Below are 18646 nucleotides of genomic sequence, written 5' to 3'. Positions count from 1 at the left end.
TGAATGTAGTGATTACTCACGACATGTTTGTCCCTGACAGTAGGTATGACCAAGCTAAGAAAAGATGTGTGTAGTAATGTGACATGTCTATATGCAGGCTGGCCTGCGGGCGGTGCACGACCTTGGCCCCGAGATCCGCCGTGCTATCTCTGGAAACCTGGACGAGGAGGAGTTCATGGACAAGGAGATTGAGGAACCCATGCACAGGGTACATTTTGACACAAATTTGAATTTTTTATTTTTTATTTCCTAGGACCAGCTAAAGGGCTTGTGTTTTCCTTAGTCAAAATCAGCACTAAGAAGTAGGTATAAACAAATGCTTAGTTCGCTAATTTTTATTTTTAGTAATGGTGGAGATTTTAGAATCCTATGTCTGTCAGGGGGATAGAAAACTTTAACCACTGTAACACTGCGTTCCTCCGAAAACGGCGTATGGCTGCCTAAATGGCGGGGTAAAAAACGGTCATACACGTAAAATTCCATTCGTGCAAAAAACACGAGTGTACGTGGGAGTTTCAGCCCACGAACGCAGAAGAAGAAGAAGAAGTAACACTGCGTGGTCATGGAATTTTGGCGGAACTCATTCTAGACAGCTTTTCAGGAGAAGGCCAAAACTGATTATTTTAATTATGAAATAGTGTTTATCAGACCTGTTTACCAGTACGATTTGGGCGTATTTTGTACGCCAAATTATTATCGGTACGCAAATACGCGACACACGCACAAAATACGCATAAGAAAAAGTCTAGAATACGTTTTCCGGTGTTGGTGTGCTGATTACGGGATGGTACAACTGATACCGGTTTCGGTCGAAGGGAGATAACCATGACAGCGAGTCTTCAGCTGTGGAAACCTTGTTCAGTTGTTGGCACGTGCGATTGTCTGGACAATCGTGGCAAAATGAAGCGGTAAAACTGATGTGTCAGTTTTGGATGACTGTACCAAGTCTAAACAGCAGAAGCAGCAGATTTTCTTGGAGAAATATAAGAAAGAGCCAGGAATTGTGGAGTCTACTATGGGAAAAAGTCATGCACACTGCAAGTATTGTAAATCAGATTTCTCCGTTGCCCATGCTGGGAAATATGACATCGAACGACACTGCATTTCCAAAACTCACCTGTACAAGGTTGCTGCAAAGAAATCCGCTGAAAGCTGCCAAGGAATTATGAAGTTCATTCCCGCAAAGCAAATCCTGCCAGAAGAAAAGGCTGTAGTCCGTGCTGAAGCAATGTTTTCTGAGATGATTGTAAAAATGAACTTGCCACTGTCAACCGCAGATGTTATTTCACGAACTTCATCTTTTCATTATCAATCTGTTTGGAAGACACTGGTTATAATGCTATAAACTGACAGGTAAATAAAATTGTTTTATCCCTGTTGTATTGAAAGGAGTTAAATTCTGAAGGTGTTCACAAGACATGCTATTCTTACACAAACACGTTTGCACCCACGCGTACATTTTCCCTAGCCCATATATATGGCTTTGCTTGCAAAGTACACCAACTTTTTTAAAAATACACTCAACTTTTTGGGAAAGTACTCTTGCCTCGGGTTTAGGGTAAACAGGTCTGGTTTATATTTGTACCTGGTATGGATAGTAAGATGAAAGAATGTTAAGTCATGTATTGTCAATCGTATTTGAGAGAACATTTCTCATGGAGAATGATTTACTTAGTCTAAAGCACAAAAACATCAAAATCACTAAAGGCGGAGTCACACCAAGACGACGCATGGCCGGCACACTGAAAATATCGCGAAAAATTGCGATTATAATTACATATTCTTACGCCGAATCACATGATTTGCATTGACCCACTTCGATGCTTAGGTTATGATAAAAGCTACCCCGTCTAGGTATAAGGGGAGCAACCCCAACTAAAAAAGTGACTGCACCAGCATGACTGGCACCCTGGGTTACGTCCCATGCAGCACACTACGTCATCAATGGTGCTGGTCACGTGATACCCCTTCAATCGACTACTATCACTCAAGGGTGACGGTTGTGTTTGCTTTTGCTCTGGCTTGTTTTGTGTCTACGGCACCCACTGGCCTCGGCCCCCGTCTACTTCTTGCTGGCTTGCAGCTGGTGAGATCGTTCATATTTTCTTGTATGTTTTATTGCTTCTGCTGTGAATTTCACATGTCCGTTGGACTCTGAAGTTTTCAGCAGTTGTTTGGCTTCCTCACGGTCGCCATTTGCATTAGCACGTTGTCTGGCTTCTGTTGTTTTAGTCCGTGTTCGGTCTATTAACGCTGTTGTAGCTTGCTTTGTAGCTGCCGTCGGTAGCTTTTACGCATGTGCTTTTCTATTGCTTGCTTACTTCTGAAATGTTTGTGTCTGTACGGACTTGATTATTTTCAGACTTGTGGCTTCCTCCTTGGTCGCCATGTTTAGTTATAGCATGTTGTTGTTATGTTGATTTTTTCGTCCGTACTCGGACGCTTAACTCTTCGTATAGCTAGTTGTTTAGCTGCCTTTGGTAGCTCCTAACTGGTTTTAGCTGCCCTCTTTGCTGGCTTCTGAAAGGTTGGCGTCCGTTCGGACTTTGCTAGTTTCAGTTGTTTGTTTATTTTTCTCTCGGTGCTTACATGGCCGTTAATGAGAATTAGAGGGAGCTAAGGCCGAGGGTTAGGGCTTGGGCCCTGCTAAGCTCTATCCCTCAGCAGCCTCTTCTTTTGAAGAACTCCGTTGTTGTTCATGTTGGCACAATTTTAGGCAATTTTTACGTTGTTCTGTGCCGTTTTTCTGTTACGGACGATTGGCCGTCTGGCTCTCAGCCGTCCGTCTTGGCCTCTAAGGCTGTCGTTTTACGTCTGTTTCGGCTCCAGAGTCTAGGGCTCTGGGGTCTGCCCTTATCTTTTGCTTATTTCCAGAAATGGATTCCCTCGTTCGCGAGGTTTGCCGCGGCGGACTTCGTCGTCAGCTCTGCCCCCCGCCTGGGGGTTAGGCGACGTTCTCTCCTTCAGACGCTGGGTCTTCTCCGGACCAGGCTGCTGTCCACCGTGATGTTTCTGGACGGTCCCGTGGGGATCTTCTTCTCCTCTTCCTGGCCGGCATTTGTTGCCTTCCGCTGGCGGTAGCGCAACAGTGCATGTCCCTCCGGGGATCCGGCCACAACAAGGTTGGTGTCTGCAGCAGCCGTTTACGGCAGTTGCACTTCCGGTTTCCGGAATCGGATGTTCTCCTGCTAGTGAGCGACTTGCGTTCACGTCGGGTCAGAACCTCTCCGTACTCCAGCAGTCGGTTCCGACAGCTGGGCTTCCTGCTTTCGCAGGAAGTAGGGGTTCACCGTCTAGTGAGCGACTTGCGTTCACGTCCGGACCGAACCCCGCCTTACACCAGCAGTTGTACGCGACAGCTGGGCTTCCGGCTACGGCCGGAAGCAGTGGTTCTTCCGCTCGTGCGCAGCTTGCTGTCACGTCCGGTGCGTCCCACATCTTACCACAGCAGTCAGTTCCGGCAGCTGTTCTTCCGGCTCTGGCCGGAAGCAGTGGTTCTTCCGCTCGTGCGCAGCCTGCTGCCACGTCCGGTGCGTCCCACATCTTACGTCAGCAGTCGTCAGCGACAGCTGCTTCCGGCTCAGGCCGGAAGTAAAAGGCTCACTGGCTAGTGTTCGGACTACGTTCACGTCCGGTTTGAGCCTTGCCTTATGTCAGCAGTCGTCCGCGGCAGCTGCGCTTCCGGTTCCGGCCGGAATTGTAGGTTCACCGGTAGTGCACAGGCTGCTGTCACGTCCGGTTTGGGCCTTACCCTACGTCAGCAGTCGTCAGCGTCAGCTGGGCTTCCGGTTCCGGCCGGAAGTGTAGGTTCACTGGTTAGTGCTCAGGTTGCTGTCACTTCTGGTTCGAGCCTTTACCTACTTCAGCAGTCGTCCGCGACGGCGCCGCTTCCGGTTACGGCCGGGAGCGTAGGTTCACTGGTTAGTGTACAGATTGCTGTCACGTCCGGTTTCGAGCCTTGCCCTACGGCAGCAGTCGTACGCGACGGCTGTGCTTCCAGTTCCGGCTGGAAGTATTGGTTCACTGGTTAGTGCACAGGCTACTGGCACGTTCAGTTCGAACCTTGCCTTACGGCGGTGGTCGTACGCGACCTCTACGCTTCTGGCTGCGGACGGAAGCGTGAGCTCACCGGTTAGTGCACAGGCTGCTGTCACTTCTGGTTCGAGCTTGCCCTACTTCAGCAGTCGTCCGCGACAGCTGTGCGTCTGGTTCCGGCTGGAAGCGTAGGTTCACTGGTTAGTGCACAGACTACGGTCACGTTCGGTTTGAACCTTGCCTTATGTCGGCGATCGTACGCGACCTCTGCGCTTCTGGCTCCGGCCGGAAGTGGGGGCTCACTGGATAGTGGACCTGCTATGGTCCCATCTGGTTTGAGTCTGGTTTTTTCGTCAGCAGTGCCCTTTGGGCTTGCAGGCTCCCTGCCTCAGGCGGATTAGCAGCTACCACACACTTCGGTAGTGGGTTCTGCCGTTCTTCTCACTTCCTGTGCCTTTGGTCTTCGACGCCTCTCATCCTCCTCTTAGTCAGGGGTGAAGTTTGGCCGTTGACTTGCAGGAAAGGGGCTTCAGGCTCCGGCCTTCCCAGCTTCGGGACATTAGCGGCTTAGAGGAAGTTGCCTTTGCCCAAGATGTCCCGGAATTTGCTGTCGTCTTTTGCCCCTCGGCGTGCACCTTTGCCGGTCACGCCGGAACTTCTTCTTTGGGGAACGTTTCGAGTCCCCTGCTCTCTGAGCAGACTCTCTTCCCCTCTGAGGAAGTGGGCAGACAGCTTTTGGAACTTGCTTCCATTTTGGAGACACTCCTTTACGGAGTCCTTGGCGCCCTTTACACTCAGTAAAGAGCAGGACGCAGGGGATGCTTTCTCCACCTTTGCTAGGGCGAATTTAGAACAGAGAAGGCCTTCCTCTCTGCACAATGCCCATACGGTCATGTTCAGACGGGACTTGTTCCTCGCCCATTCCTAGTCTGTGAGGAATCAATGAGAGACACCCTTAGTTCTTCACCCTTGGTGGATGGGTCTCTCTTCGGCCTCCTGGCCTCTAAGGCCTCCTGGCCTTCAAGTCCTCCTGGCCTCCTGGCCTCTGAAGCCTCCTGGCCTCTAAGGCCTCCTGGCCCCCAAGGCCACCTGGCCTCTAAGGCCTCCAAGGCCTCCTGGTCTCCAAGGCCTCCTGACCTCTAAGGCCTCCTGGCCTCTAAGGTCTCCTGGCTTCCTAGGCCTCCGGGCCTCTTAGGCCTCCGGGCCTCTTAGGCCTCCAAGGCCTCCGGGTCTCCAAGGCCTCCTGGCCTTTAAGGACTCCTGGCCTTTAAGGACTCCTGGCCTCTAAGGTCTCCTGGCTTCCAAGGCCTCCTGGCCTCCAAGGCCTCCTGGTCTCCAAGGCCTCCTGGCCTCCAAGGCCTCCTGGCCTCTAAGGCCTCCTGGCCTCTAAGGCCTCCTGGCCTCTAAGGTCTCCTGGCTTCCAAGGCCTCCTGGCCTCTAAGGCCTCCTGGCCTCCAAGGCCTCCTGGCCTCCAAGGCCCCCTGGCCTCCAAGGCCTCCGGGCCTCTAAGGCCTCCGGGCCTCTAAGGTCTCCGGGCCTCTAAGGCCTCCTGGCCTCCAAGGAAATAAAGATTTGTAGGGACCTTCAGGTCTCTTCTTTTGCTCTTCAAGCTTTGAAGCAGCAAAACGGGCTCTACCTAAGCAGACTCAGCTTGTTCAGGCTAAGTCCTCAGCTCAGGTTTATCCGGAGGGGTTCTTCCTTTCACAGACGTCTTAGTCGGTGTTTTTAGGGAACAACAGCCGGCATTAGGGCTTCCGGGTTTTTTAGCCTCGGCTGGTGCAACAGCCATTTCATCCGTTGGTGGTGTTGGTTGTTGTTTGCTCTTTTGGACTCGGTCCTAGTGGGTCTTTCGCCGGTTTTGACTCTGTCTTTCTCTAGCGATCGGACTTGTTCTGGTGTTTCGTCCAAACTTAAGGTTTACTTGAGTTGGCCTCGGAAGTTACATTCAGATTTTACTGAGTTTGCATTGGTTTTAGCAATGCATGGTGAGGGGTCATTCTTGTGGCCTATCACTTTTCTCAGCTTTATTGGCTAACCCTCCCCTTTCGGTAGAGGTCTAGTTAATTTCCTGGTTTCTTGGTGCGGGCTTTCAGCCCAGCATCTTTGATGGCAGGTCTACGGGCGTTACGGCTCTCAGCCTTAGCCCGTGTAATAGTCTCCTGCCTGGCATGGGCGACTACGGTCTCCGTGTCTCTAGAATTTGTGTCTTCCTCTTCTCCCTCATCCTGCCATGAGGCGAGTCGGGTCGACTTCCGGTGGGGTTGGGTTGCCTGTTACGGTCACCCCTCTACCACTTGCAACTATTACGGACTCTTGCCTTTTGTGTTCCGTGTCTGATTCTCGGTTCTGAGGTATCAGACGTGTTTGGTTTTTCAGCCAGACTCAGGAATTTTCTGGGCTCGGTCGGCCGCGATATTTACTTCGGGCTCTTCTTCTTAAGGCTGGTTAGCTTCACGGTTTTCTGTTTTTCCTTTCCAGTCTCGTTTCTGTTTTGGGTTTTTGATTTTCTTTCATTTACCTACAAGCAGACTGCTTTGTGAACACTCTGACTTTAGTCATTTCGGTTAGAGTCACCGGTCACATCAGGCTTTGGCCACCGCGATCTCCGCCCTGCTGGCGGCTTACACTTTTCGTAGGCCGCTTCTTCCTCTGTTTACCTCCCTCTATGCTTCTGCATGGACTGGTAGTGGACTTCTGGTGACCGTCTCTTCTGAGATTTTTTCTTTGAGTTTGACTCTGGTTTTTTGTACCCAGACGTCTCTCTCTCTTTCTCGGAAACAGGTCACTCCTCTCTGGAGCTGACCGTTATCTCTCCGGCCTTTCGGGCCTCTCTCCATGCCAAGGCTTTTAACTTTGGCATGATTGTTTTACGGTCCTGGGGAAGGTTGGTGCTTTTCATTTATGATCGGTCAACCTTACGCTTAGTCGTTTCCAGGGTTTTTGGCATTTCCTTCCAAGAGTAAGGGGGGGGGGGGGCAGCTTGTCTGTCCCTCTACTCGGCTCGGGTTATTCAAGACTTGAGCCCCTTTCTGGGCTGTTTTTTATGGTTCAGGAGATGGGAAGAAGTGCTGAGCACAGCTTACGGGCTCTCTGATGCTTGGCGTAGCTATCGGCTATCTTTCCCCCAGGCTCAGCCCGAGCTCTTTTTCCAGGGCCTGGGCCTCCTCCTCGGCCGTTTTACGGTCTGGGAGGTTGGATGATGTCCTGCACACAGCTTACTGGTGCTCGGCTTTTGTCTTTATCAGTTTCATAGGGAGACATTGCTGCCTTCTGGCAGTATGGATCTATCTGTAACGATGGATCTAGGTCCCTTCCTGCTTTGGTGGCAACGGGACAATGCCTCTCCAGAATTTAAGAGTGAGTTTGATCTTCTTTGATCTTACCCACCGCCTGGTTGAAGTTATCTGCAAATCATGTGATTCGGCGTAAGAATATGTAATTATAATCGAAAATTTTTATCTAAATTTTGATTTGATTAATATACTTACCCGAATCACATAAGTAATTCCCTCCCGCCTGCCCCGCTCGATCTTTTTGATATTCTATTAGTCGATTGAAGGGGTATCACGTGACCAGCACCATTGATGACGTAGTGTGCTGCATGGGACGTAACCCAGGGTGCCAGTCATGCTGGTGCAGTCACTTTTTTAGTTGGGGTTGCTCCCCTTATACCTAGACGGGGTAGCTTTTATCATAACCTAAGCATCGAAGTGGGTCAATGCAAATCATGTGATTCGGGTAAGTATATTAATCAAATCAAAATTTAGATAAAAATTTTCGATTTTGGCCAGTGCGTTGTCGTTCGCTGGGTGTGCGTCAGTATGCGTTACTCGTTCGTCGAGCGCGCTAGACCAACGCTACGCATTCGTTGTCATTCGCTGTGTGCGTTGGGATTTTTTGAGCATGCAAAAAAATGTGCGCGGAGTTCGACGCGTGAATGTACACGCCAGCAGGACGCCAGACACGCGCAGAGTGCGCTAGACCAACGCCAGACACACGCGCGCGCACGCTGGGTATACGGTGTACGTTCGTCGGCTGAAGTCTAGCGAACACCTAGCGCACACCTAGCGTGCTTCTAACGCATGCCCAGCGACCATGTAGCGTGCAGAACGAGTGCTTAACGAGTCTCTAGCGCGCTCAGCTTTCTTCTAGCGCGTTCCTAGCGTGTACTTGGCATGTACGCAGCGTCACGCCATGGGGTATATAAACGGGTCCCGCTCGCAACATCCTCATGACTTCTCCTCAAACCCTCGGGGTTCGGGGACGTCGGATTCTTTTTCTTGGGTGGCATCTTGAACAGCTCAGTTGTTCACTCGTCGCTGCTCTACTTTGAAATGACAGCAAGCAAGACAAGCCGCCGAGTCACGTGACCGCTGCCGTTGGCTGGTTGTGCATTCGTTCTGCGTGCTAGCAACTCGCTATGCATTCGTTGGATGTGCGCTCTGTATGCGCTCTGTATACGCTGTGCATTCGTTGTCAACTCGCTATCTTCTACAAAACCGCGGGCACACAACGACGCCTTGATCATTATTTTCCATTTTTGATTCATTTTCAGTGCGCTGGCCGTGCGTTGTCTTGGTGTGACTCCGCCTTAAGAATCAAGTTATGCCAAAATTCCATGACGACATAATAATAATAATGGAACATTTATATAGTGCTTCTCCACAGCTCAAAGCGACATCAATTACATTTTCTCAATTTAAAACTCATGCCTAATTACACCCCCGGTATAGGGGTGTGTATAGGTTTCGCTCGATGTGTTTGTGTGTTTGTGTGTTTGTGTTCGCATATAGATCTCAAGAATGAACGGACCGATCGTCACCAAACTTGGTGAACAGGTTCTATACATTCCTGAGACGGTCCTTACAAAAATTGGGACCAGTCAAACACACGGTTAGGGAGTTATTGGTGGATTAAGATTCTACAAGGACTTAGAGAGAAACATATTCATGGTCAAAGGGAAATAACCTTCTCAGTTGGTGGCAGTGAGAATGGGTGCAGTGAGAATGGTTATTTCCCTTTGACCAACGGGGGTGTTTTTCCTACCTCGAAGGAATTTCTTGTTTTATTAGGCAAAATAGCACTAAAAGGTAGGTATAGACCATAGCATTGATTACTGTTAAGCTTTTTAATTATATTAACGATTGACCTAATGATGATATTAACGATTGTAGCTTTGCGTCTCTCCCCCTTCCCCCCAACAGCGCAACCACACCCTGTTCGGCAGCGTGGTCAGCACTCTGGCCGGCGTACGTCCCATCATCCCCTTCCTCAACCGCACGCAGTCCATGTACGGCAACTCCACGCCCGACAAGCAGAAGGGCTTCAACCCCATCAGCTCCATCAGCTCTGCCACCGCCAAGCTGCTTCAGGGCCAGGCGGTCAACGGCAGTGTCGGGGGTAACGCTGCGTCCTGCAACCATCTGGTGGCCGGGGACAAGCCAGGCCACACCCCCTCCCCCAACCCCTCCCCCAGGCCCTCCCTCGCCCTGCCTCTTGCCGACACCTCTCGCCGTCATAGCCGCACTAGGTGAGTATTTATCTAATATAAGCCCAGGCAAGGTTTTTGACTCACATGCGAAGCAAAAGTGAGTCTATGTACTCACCCGAGTCTTCCGTCCGTCCGTCCGTCCGTCCGGAAAACTTTAACGTTGGATATTTCTTGGACACTATTCAGTCTATCAGTACCAAATTTGGCAAGATGGTGTATGATGACAAGGCCCCAAAAAACATACATAGCATCTTGACCTTGCTTCAAGGTCAAGGTCGCAGGGGCCATAAATGTCTAAAAAACAGCTATTTTTCACATTTTTCCCATTTTCTCTGAAGTTTTTGAGATTGAATACCTCACCCATATATGATATATAGGGCAAAGTAAGCCCCATCTTTTGATACCAGTTTGGTTTACCTTGCTTCAAGGTCAAGGTCACAGGAGCTCTTCAAAGTTGGATTGTATACATATTTTGAAGTGACCTTGACCCTGAACTATGGAAGATAACTGTTTCAAACTTAAAAATTATGTGGGGCACATGTTATGCTTTCATCATGAGACACATTTGGTCACATATGATCACGGTCAAGGTCACTTTGACCCTTATGAAATGTGACCAAAATAAGGTAGTGAACCACTAAAAGTGACCATATCTCATGGTAGAAAGAGCCAATAAGCACCATTGTACTTCCTATGTCTTGAATTAACAGCTTTGTGTTGCATGACCTTGGATGACCTTGGGGTCAAGGTCACATGTATTTTGGTAGGAAAAATGTGTAAAGCAGTTCTTAGTGTATGATGTCATTGCTAGGTTTAGCTGAAGGTCAAGGTCATGTAAAGGTAAAGGTCAAGCATGTGAGTCGTATGGGCTTTGCCCTTCTTGTTTATTAGAAATCTGACTTTTTTTCCCCGTCGGCATCAGTCGTTCCCATGTGTGAAATGTTGCCCTGTTATAAATATAGTGTTTTGTGTCGTGTCCTAACAGTGAAAGATCTCGGGGAGAGGAGGAGGAGCGTCCAGCCTTCCACTTAGCCCCGGAGACGGAGGTCAACCAAGAGGAAGCAGAGGAGGAAGCAGAGGAGGAGGAAGAGGAGGAGGAAGAGGAGGAGGTAGAGGAAGGGCAGGAGATGGAGGAGGGTGACGAGCTGGAGGAAGTGTGGAGCCACTCCTCGGTGGCACCCTCCCCCCAGACCCCCACCTCCCCCATCATTCCAAACAGCCTGGTCCACCCCGGTCCTCAGGACCAGGGCAAGAAGAGCATCTACGTCTACAGAGAGTGAGCCAAAACTTCTGCTTTGCAAGAAAGAGTTTGAATGATCCACTGTATTGCCAGATAGTTTGGGGGGCGTTGTATTCGGCAGGTATTGCCTCGTGTGCACAATTACTTTCAATAAAGGCGACACACACAATGTTATCAGGTCAGCTTTTGCCTTTGGTTAATAAAATGTTCAATTCTTTTTCTTTCCTTTTTTTTTTTTACGGCTCTTGTGTATATTATGAACATGGACGGTGATTTTCAGTGCTCAAGTCTTCAGTTCTCTGTTTCTGGATTAAGGGGAGGTGGGCCAGTGCACTACCTTTTTTTTAATTTTCAATGTTTTATTGTGTCTAAATGTTATGTTATGAAAGAAATGAACAAATGATGACAAACAATAGTCATTTTTTGTATTTTCGGTTGCTGGTTTTTGTTTTACGCGACAAAAACAGTCAAAATACAGACAAAAGTGGAGTACAGGAGATACACGGATTTTCATCAGATGTGATTGTCACACTTCTAATTATTGTTTTATTTTATCCTTCTGGGTATGCTCTAGGGGATTACGAAGCAGATCTTGTTTATTATATTTATATTTGGAGTTAGGAACACTTCTTTGTTACAACTGTCAAACTTTAGGGTAACGCTTGCGAAATTATTTTTTGAAATAATCTGGATATGACTATAATAAAATTTCAGCAAAATCCCTTCGTAATCCCCCAGAATGTTATATTCTGCACAAACTACAAAAGAAAATATTGCTCTAGCTAAATTACAGCCAGAGAAATCGCGTAACCCAAGACGTAACCGTAGACAAAATGGCTGAACTGAGAAAAACGACATTGAAGATTGAACACCACAGAAACACTATTGAAACAGACACACAAGGACAAAACTGTGTTATGAATGAACAGCTTAGTTTATTTGAATTGCAAACTACTTAGCCTTTAGCACGCCAGCAGAGAATTTATGCGTCCATCCTTTCTTTCCCTCTGTCAACCAGCATGGGGATACTGCCCCAGCGCTAAACGTGTATCAATGACCCGATTCTCGTTTGTATTTGCATGCGAGAATAACGGTATTTTTAACGGTAACTTACTTGAGCCAGAACGAGACTTATTTCCTTCCGTTATCTCGTCGATTTGTTGTTTCCTCGAAGTTTTCTGCTTTTGTTTTTACATCGATACAGTACTTTGGTGCTTCGACAAGCAAGATGGAGGATGATGAGTTTGAAACTTTCGTTTGAGTTGTTTTTTGACAACAAATCGTACGTGGAATCTGAACGATTTACTGAGGAAGCTCTTCGCAATGAACTGTGTATCGCGGTGAAGAAAATGACACAGTTCGTCAAGACAGTGACGGAATTTACGAAAGCGCAGATTGATACAAACAGTTGCTGATCCAGTTTCGTTCGGGAAATGGCAGGCCCAGCAAACATTACCGATAATCTGACTGATGTTGGATACTTTCTCCTGTTTTTGTTTTTTTGCGTAGCAAATGCTCAACTTGCTTGTCGAGGAGATACTGCACAGAAACTGACTCAAATTCAGCGCAAAGCAAGCCAGTGCCGAGACGTAAAAAGTCTGCTGCATGGCGTGTTCGGAAATGGCGACCTGTGGATCTGCGTGGAGATCAAAGCTTTCCTCTGTATCGGAAACACCGACAGAATCCAAACTTTGGCCTAGTGCCAGCGGAACTACTTGTTGTTGCTAACCGAACTAATAAAGACGTTGTCCTCTTTCTTATTTCGAGCCATTGTTATCGTATCAAAGGTTGTTTCTCAAGGAAAAATTCGCTTTCGGTTGTCACCGATCGTTTGATGTGTAACCAGGATGTTGTAAAACCGAGTGAACTTCGGGTGTTCCCGTCATGGCCGAGAGTCTCTTCGGTAGTTTCCGTATGCAAAATTCGTAAGCTGAGCATGCGCACTCACAAAGTAAACTGGTTCCCGATTTCGGTTTATGACACGAACCAATGGATGTCGAGTACCTTCCAAATAAGGACATTTCCGTTCGATTACGATTGCTGCCTTTGCAACGGACAAGTGGCTGAGTGAATGGAACATTCATCAAAACACCGATGTCATGTTATAGGTCAAGAGCTGCTGCGCAGTTTCGTATGTCGTGAATGCACTGTTTTGCTGAGGACAAAGCCGTAACTAGCCTTTGAAATGAGACATTTTTTGGCGGGGGAATATCGACTACAGAAGACAATCAATGCCACACATGTTCACATTTTGTCTTTATTGACAGATAAATAGGACACTTTTGACAAAAACACCGACACACATGGATGATAGGTATGTTATGGAAACATAATCTGCTAAAATACCCAAAACAGTGTTTTGAACGATTTGGTCAATTTTGCACTGGCCCACCTGCCCTTAAAATTTGTACTATATACAGAGCAGTTATCTATAAAGCAATGAATTGAAAGATGTAATTGTTACGGTTAAAGTACTGCTAGTGCCTATAGTAAATCACTGAGCACTCGATCCTTTGTCAACAGCCTAGGGTCAAAACATCGAATATTATACGTTGATTGGATCAGATCCAATTAACATATATATCTCGACATTCACTGGTCTTAGGGTTTTTGTTTTCAAAAAAGAAAGAAACTTGCTTGAACACGCACCACTTCTCCGAGCAAAATCAACAAACCTAATCACTCGCATTCCACCTCAAGGTCTCGGCCAACCAAGACTATGGCATACTCGTAGCAAAGCCGCCGAATGGTACAGTAAACCAAGAATAGTGACGTAAGAGAATAGAATGTCGTCTTTTCTTCTTGTCGTTCGCTGTCATTTTGCGTTTTTGCGTGGATCTGTGATTGGTTAAGGTGCGCCTGTTGGCCCAGATCCTCCGACTTCAGCCCTTAGGTTTCTTTCGGGGTTACCCCGCCCTTAGTTCCTGGCTCAAAAACCTAACCCTGGGAACTACTTACTTACTTACTGCCTTTCACGCCTGGTGGCGTGTAGGGCAGCGACAAAGGACCAACCCTGGGAACACATGGGGGATTTCTTACCGGGGGTCCCACCCCGGGGCTAGAGCTTTTAATGTGGCTCTTACCCGCATGGTGTAACCGTCATCGGACACGTAGGGCATTTATAGGGTAGTCAGTGCCATCTGCCAACCCTCCCCGTCCTGATAGAGACACCGCTAGTTGGTCCGGGACTGCTTATTCTATATTCGCAGCTGGCCCCCATATCTGGGGGCCGTTCCCCTATTCATCTTTTTTTGTTCACTTTCGAGTATGCGGACGACTGAACTTGACCGCTTAAAAGTAGCCCTTTTGGAATCATTACGCTGAGTCTGAACATGAGGTCTGAACATTGTTTTTAGGCAGGATCTAGGTGAAAGCGAGGCTGTTCTTATCTCTGTATACAGTCGAGAGAGAGAGAAATACATGTCGAGATATTGTGATTTGTATCGTCTTTGTTAACACGTGAGTACAGTATTTTTCGGTCCTTTGTCAACAGCCTCCCACAAGAGGACAGCGACTTTGAGCGAGAGCGCACCCCTCCCACCCCGCCCCCGGCCCGCAAGCTGAGTCGTCGCGGCCACTCCTTCAAGCTGGCCTGCATCGGCAAGCAGTCATCTGACGAGAACCCGCTGATGCGGAAAGTGGGTCAGCCTCTGCGTCTGACACAGAGTCAGGTAAACCAGGTACACCTCCACCTGCCTACCTTCCTGCAGATTGTTGTTGTTTTGTCTTTGCATGCACTCACCCTCTTGCCATTCCTAATACATATCACACTCCCACTGGTCAATTAATACGGCCATAGTTCATGTTATCATTAGATGTATAGGTTTCTGTGGGGTCCAAAACCTGAAAGGTCTGAACAAGCTCACCCTGTACGTTATCATGGTGTGACAATCAGCTGACTGTATATGTCCCATGCTGTGACATTGGTCACGACAACCACTGGAAGGATTAAGTTGCCTACGGAAAATGTAAACTTCTAGATGCCAACCCTTTGTGTTTTGTACATTGAGAAGTGCTAACCCTTTTCAGTTTAGCTATATACAGTGGTACCTGGACTGGAAGGACCAGCTAACAGTGTCACTGCAGTGCAGGTGACTTGTCATGACAGGTATACTTTGGTCAACCATAATAGACAAAAAGGACAACTGAAGGTGTTCTTTATTTGGAGAAGTCCTCATATAGGAGGGACCTTACATTGCAGGTACCACAATATTGTTGGCCTGTATTGTACAATTTATGGAGTAGGCCTGGGAATGAGACACCTAAATGTGTAAGAAAAGAGCCTCCATGTGCCCTTCACCTTTAGCACTCCAGATTCCAGCCAGCATTACTTCCCCTGTAGCCACATTATTTTGCTTACCTTGCGTAAGAACAACACCCACTAACTTTCAACACTTACAACTTCTTTGAAAATGCACTAATAAGCATGAAACGTTGTGGTTGTGATGGGGTTATATTTAACATTAAAATAGTTTTGTTTGCATGCATCATTTATTTTCTTAGCATAAATACAAATACAAAATGAAAAGGGGTTGTGTTGGCTAGTCCGTGAAATTTTGTGAAACTAACCCGTCTATGTCTGGTGAAACTCCTTTGACCAGGTAATCATGTTGACCATCCAACTTCCTGATCCTGGTATCTAAATAAATATATTTGTGGGCCAGTGCATGTCATGGGACGATCTTTTTAATAGTTCGGTTGGCAACAACAAGCAGAGAAAAGCTTTGATCTGCACCAGATCCACAGGTCGCCATTTCCGAACACGCAAACTTTTTACGTCTTGTCACTGGCTTGCTTTGCGCTGAATTTGAGTCAGTTTCTACGCAGTGTTTCTTCGACAAGCAAGTCAAGCATTTGCTACGCAGTCAGATTATCGGTAATGTTTGCTGGTCCTCTCATTTCACTAAACTGGACCAGCCACTGTTTGTATCCATCTGCACTTTTGTAAATTCCGTTTCGTAACCGTCACTGTCACTTGACGAACTGTCATTTTTGACTCACATGCGAAGCAAAAGTGAGTCTATGTACTCACCCGAGTCGTCCGTCCGTCCGTCCGGACGTCCGTCCGTCCGTCCGTCCGTCCGTCCGGAAAACTTTAACGTTGGATATTTCTTGGACACTATTCAGTCTATCAGTACCAAATTTGGCAAGATGGTGTATGATGACAAGGCCCCAAAAAACATACATAGCATCTTGACCTTGCTTCAAGGTCAAGGTCGCAGGGGCCATAAATGTTGCCTAAAAAACAGCTATTTTTCACATTTTTCCCATTTTCTCTGAAGTTTTTGAGATTCAATACCTCACCTATATATGATATATAGGGCAAAGTAAGCCCCATCTTTTGATACCAGTTTGGTTTACCTTGCTTCAAGGTCAAGGTCACAGGAGCTCTTCAAAGTTGGATTGTATACATATTTTGAAGTGACCTTGACCCTGAACTATGGAAGATAACTGTTTCAAACTTAAAAAATATGTGGGGCACATGTTATGCTTTCATCATGAGACACATTTGGTCACATATGATCAAGGTCAAGGTCACTTTGACCCTTATGAAATGTGACCAAACTAAGGTAGTGAACCACTAAAAGTGACCATATCTCATGGTAGAAAGAGCCAATAAGCACCATTGTACTTCCTATGTCTTGAATTAACAGCTTTGTGTTACATGACCTTGGATGACCTTGACCTTGGGTCAAGGTCACATGTATTTTGGTAGGAAAAATGTGTAAAGCATGTGAGTCGTATGGGCTTTGCCCTTCTTGTTTTCACCGCGATACACAGTTCATTGCGAAGATCTTCCTCGGTAATTCGTTCCAATTCAGCATACGATTTGTTGTCAAGAAACAACTCAAAAGAAAGTTTCAAACTCATCATCCTCCATCTTGCTTGTCGAAGCGCTAAAGTACTTTATCGATGCAAAAACAAAAGCAGAAAACTTCGACGAAACCGACTCAAATGCAGCGCAGACGACACTACGAGATAACGGAAGGAAGTGAGCCTCGCTTTGGCTCAAGTGCCGTTAAAAATACCGTTATTCTCGTATGCAAATACGAACGAGAAGTTGGTCATACGAACAAGCCTTGTGCTGGCGACGCAAATCGCCGCTGGCTGGCAAAGGAGGGGGGGGGAAATGGCTGGGCGACGAAAATCGACGCTGGCGTGCTAAAGGTTAAAAATGCTTAAAACGCAAAATGTTCTCGTCAGCAGGGGTGGGATTTCTTCCGTCCCTGACGGAAATGCTGCTGTTTACACTCCGCTCTCACTGAGCAGCAATGACATGTCATCCCGGCAAATGTGGCATCTTTAGTTGCTATCTATTTGAAAACTCTGCTCACCCACAACTTTATATACCCCTCTTGCATGGATTCAGAGACCTTCAGTGGTGTGGTAGAAAAAACATTTTGCATTCCTGATCTGTGAGCCATTTACCTTCTGATACATTGAGTCCTTTAGAAAGTTTGCAAGTAAAACACACTTAATTTAAACATATTTCTCTTTTAATTCAAGCTATGATTCAACAATAATTTTAGAATATAACTCTTGAAATGATGAATTGAAAAGCAGCATCAGAAGACTGTGTACCCCCCGCGGGTAAGGGGGAAGAATTTACCCGATGCTCCCCAGCATGTCGTAAGAGGCGACTAACGGATTCTGTTTCTCCTTTTACCCTTGTTAAGTGTTTCTTGTATAGAATATAGTCAATGTTTGTACAGATTTTAGTCAAGCAGTATGTAAGAAATGTTAAGTCCTTTGTACTGGAAACTTGCATTCTCCCAGTAAGGTAATATATTGTACTACGTTGCAAGCCCCTGGAGCAATTTTTTGATTAGTGCTTTTGTGAACAAGAAACAATTAACAAGTGGCTCTATCCCATCTCCCCCCCTTTCCCCGTCGCGATATAACCTTGAACGGTTGAAAACGACGTTAAACACCAAATAAAGAAAAAAAGAAGACTGTGTATAGAATTAGCAAGGGATATAACTCTGGCGGTTTCTGTTTTTGTCTAAACCTTCTTCTTTTATAACCTGAGCAGTTCGCCCTTTTGAAGGTGTTTAATTGAAACAAACTGACTTGAAACTTGTTTCTCATTTGGTTCAAGCTATGGTTCAACAATCATTTGAGAATATACCACCTGCCATGATAAAATCATAAGCTACAAGTAAATATGTGTAGTACAAGGGAGGTGACTGTTATTTTCTGTGTTTGCTTTGTTTGCATGGCGATTTTCCTTTAATGCAGTAAACATTTGTTTTAAACAAAGACAAGGGCGGGGATGTAGCTCAGTCGGTAGCGCGCTGGATTTGTATCCAGTTGGCCGCTGTCAGCGTGAGTTCGTCCCCACGTTCGGCGAGAGATTTATTTCTCAGAGTCAACTTTGTGTGCAGACTCTCCTCGGTGTCCGAACACCCCCGTGTGTACACGCAAGAACAAGACCAAGTGCGCACGAAAAAGATCCTGTAATCCATGTCAGAGTTCGGTGGGTTATAGAAACACAAAATACCCAGCATGCTTCCTCCGAAAGCGGCGTATGGCTGCCTAAATGGCGGGGTAAAAACGGTCATACACGTAAAAGCCGTGGGAGTTTCAGCCCATGAACGAACAAACAAACAAAGACAAAACTAGGTGATAAAATCAAATACCTTCAAGTTTACAAATATTGTTAATTATGTGCATCTCCAATTTTAAGTTTTTGTTTAACTTTAAGCTGCTTCTAAAACCCTTCTTGAAATTTGTTTACCACTTGTTTTTGTAGACCCCCCTAGCAAGAGTGATGCAACCAAACACCTTCAAGTATTGAGGTTTTTGATTTTGTGCATTCATCCCCCCCCCCCCCCCCCCCCCCCCCCCCCCCAAAAAAAATAAAACCAAAAAAAAAGTGT

The 18646-nt window shown here is 46.8% G+C and overlaps 1 protein-coding gene across 4 annotated transcripts in view; it reads left to right on the top strand.

Annotated features, from left to right (window-relative positions):
* LOC138964883 (muscle calcium channel subunit alpha-1-like) overlaps positions 1-18646 on the top strand; it is a 123759-nt gene that overhangs the window by 77064 nt on the left and 28049 nt on the right. For 3 of the 4 annotated variants that reach the window (XM_070336949.1, XM_070336948.1, XM_070336947.1), the window contains exons 33-36: positions 98-208; positions 9240-9565; positions 10512-10802; positions 14260-14446. In XM_070336949.1, the coding sequence (XP_070193050.1) occupies positions 98-208; positions 9240-9565; positions 10512-10802; positions 14260-14446 (915 nt within the window). The remainder of the gene's footprint in view (positions 1-97; positions 209-9239; positions 9566-10511; positions 10803-14259; positions 14447-18646) is intronic. The other variant, XM_070336950.1, reaches the window with a different exon arrangement.

This window comes from Littorina saxatilis, linkage group LG4 (assembly GCF_037325665.1).
Source record: "Littorina saxatilis isolate snail1 linkage group LG4, US_GU_Lsax_2.0, whole genome shotgun sequence".
Lineage (NCBI taxonomy): Eukaryota > Metazoa > Mollusca > Gastropoda > Littorinimorpha > Littorinidae > Littorina > Littorina saxatilis.
This window is presented reverse-complemented; position numbering and strand designations above follow the sequence as displayed.